At 38.6% G+C, this 1,125-nt stretch overlaps 1 protein-coding gene across 1 annotated transcript in view; it reads left to right on the top strand.

The window, feature by feature from the left end:
• Nucleotides 1-1,125, top strand: part of LOC111405798 (desumoylating isopeptidase 1) — a 4,970-nt gene extending 3,845 nt beyond the window's left edge. Inside the window, exon 4 of the mRNA XM_023034839.1 lies at nucleotides 415-1,125. Within this exon, the coding sequence (XP_022890607.1) occupies nucleotides 415-778 (364 nt within the window). The 3' untranslated portion in view covers nucleotides 779-1,125. The remainder of the gene's footprint in view (nucleotides 1-414) is intronic.

Raw genomic sequence — 1,125 nt, 5'->3', positions numbered from 1 at the left:
TATGTTTTCTCTCTTAAATTTTGCTTCGTCTATCTAATTCCTCTCCCTTTTCTATATCCCCCCTCTTCTTTTCTTCTCTCCTTGTTTCCCTCTCCCCTTCTCGCATCCTACGTCATTGTTAAATTGATGCAAAATACTCTCTTCATATGCATGTGCTTGCTTTGTTCATAAGTTTGATGTTGAAGTTCTAGTTTCTGTAGGTATTTTGAAGAAAGAAATGTACTTTATCTATGACTCTGTCATTTTAGTTCATTTGTCCTTTCTCTCTCTTTAGACAGTGTGTCAGTGTTTATGAATGAGGTCCTGTTCAATTGACTCGCATCTACATATGTTGGAGCTTGTTTATTAGAAAGAGGTTCTCATTTCACTACCAAGTTAGTCTACTAACAATTTTTTTTTCCTTTAACATTTTAGGCACACGGGAGTTGTGGTTTATGGTAATGAATACTATTTTGGAGGTGGCATACAGTATGCTCCTGCTGGAACAACACCGTATGGCACTCCAATTCGTGTTGTAGATCTTGGTGACACACATGTGCCCAAAGATGTATTTGAAATGTATCTACAAGAGATTGGCCCTCGATATACTGCAGAAACATATAGTCTGCTAACTCATAATTGCAACAACTTTAGCAATGAGGTGGCACAGTTTTTGGTTGGTGCTTCCATTCCAGACTACATTTTGAACCTCCCCAATGAAGTTTTGAGCAGCCCAATGGGTGCTGTCATATGTAAGTTTTGTGACCATCCTTATTACCAATACACTTATATAGTATAGCTGGTTCACATTTCTAGCTCTTGATTGAGGGGAAGGGGGTCTGGAAATGGGGAGAGCTGTCCCCTTGTCCTTCCATAGACCAAAATAAATCTATATCTGTTCTTTCCCTTTGGCTTGTCTATTAGAGTGGAAATGGGGGGAAGAGGATTGAGGGGATTGACTGCTTCAAAAGAAAGAAAACATTTTCTCTGCTTTTTGGTTGGATGGATGAGAAACGAGAGGGGAGAAAAATCATGATTTCACCAATATATCCTTGCATCTTCTATAGAATATGGACAGAATGACAGAGAAAAATGATTGCACCATTTTGTTGTCCATCTTTTGTAGGATATTGTCCCCAAAAGAAA

The sequence above is a fragment of the Olea europaea genome, chromosome 12 (assembly GCF_002742605.1).
Source record: "Olea europaea var. sylvestris chromosome 12, O_europaea_v1, whole genome shotgun sequence".
NCBI lineage: Eukaryota > Viridiplantae > Streptophyta > Magnoliopsida > Lamiales > Oleaceae > Olea > Olea europaea.
The sequence above is the reverse complement of the archived record's forward strand: the minus strand, read 5'-3'. Positions and strand labels throughout refer to the sequence as shown.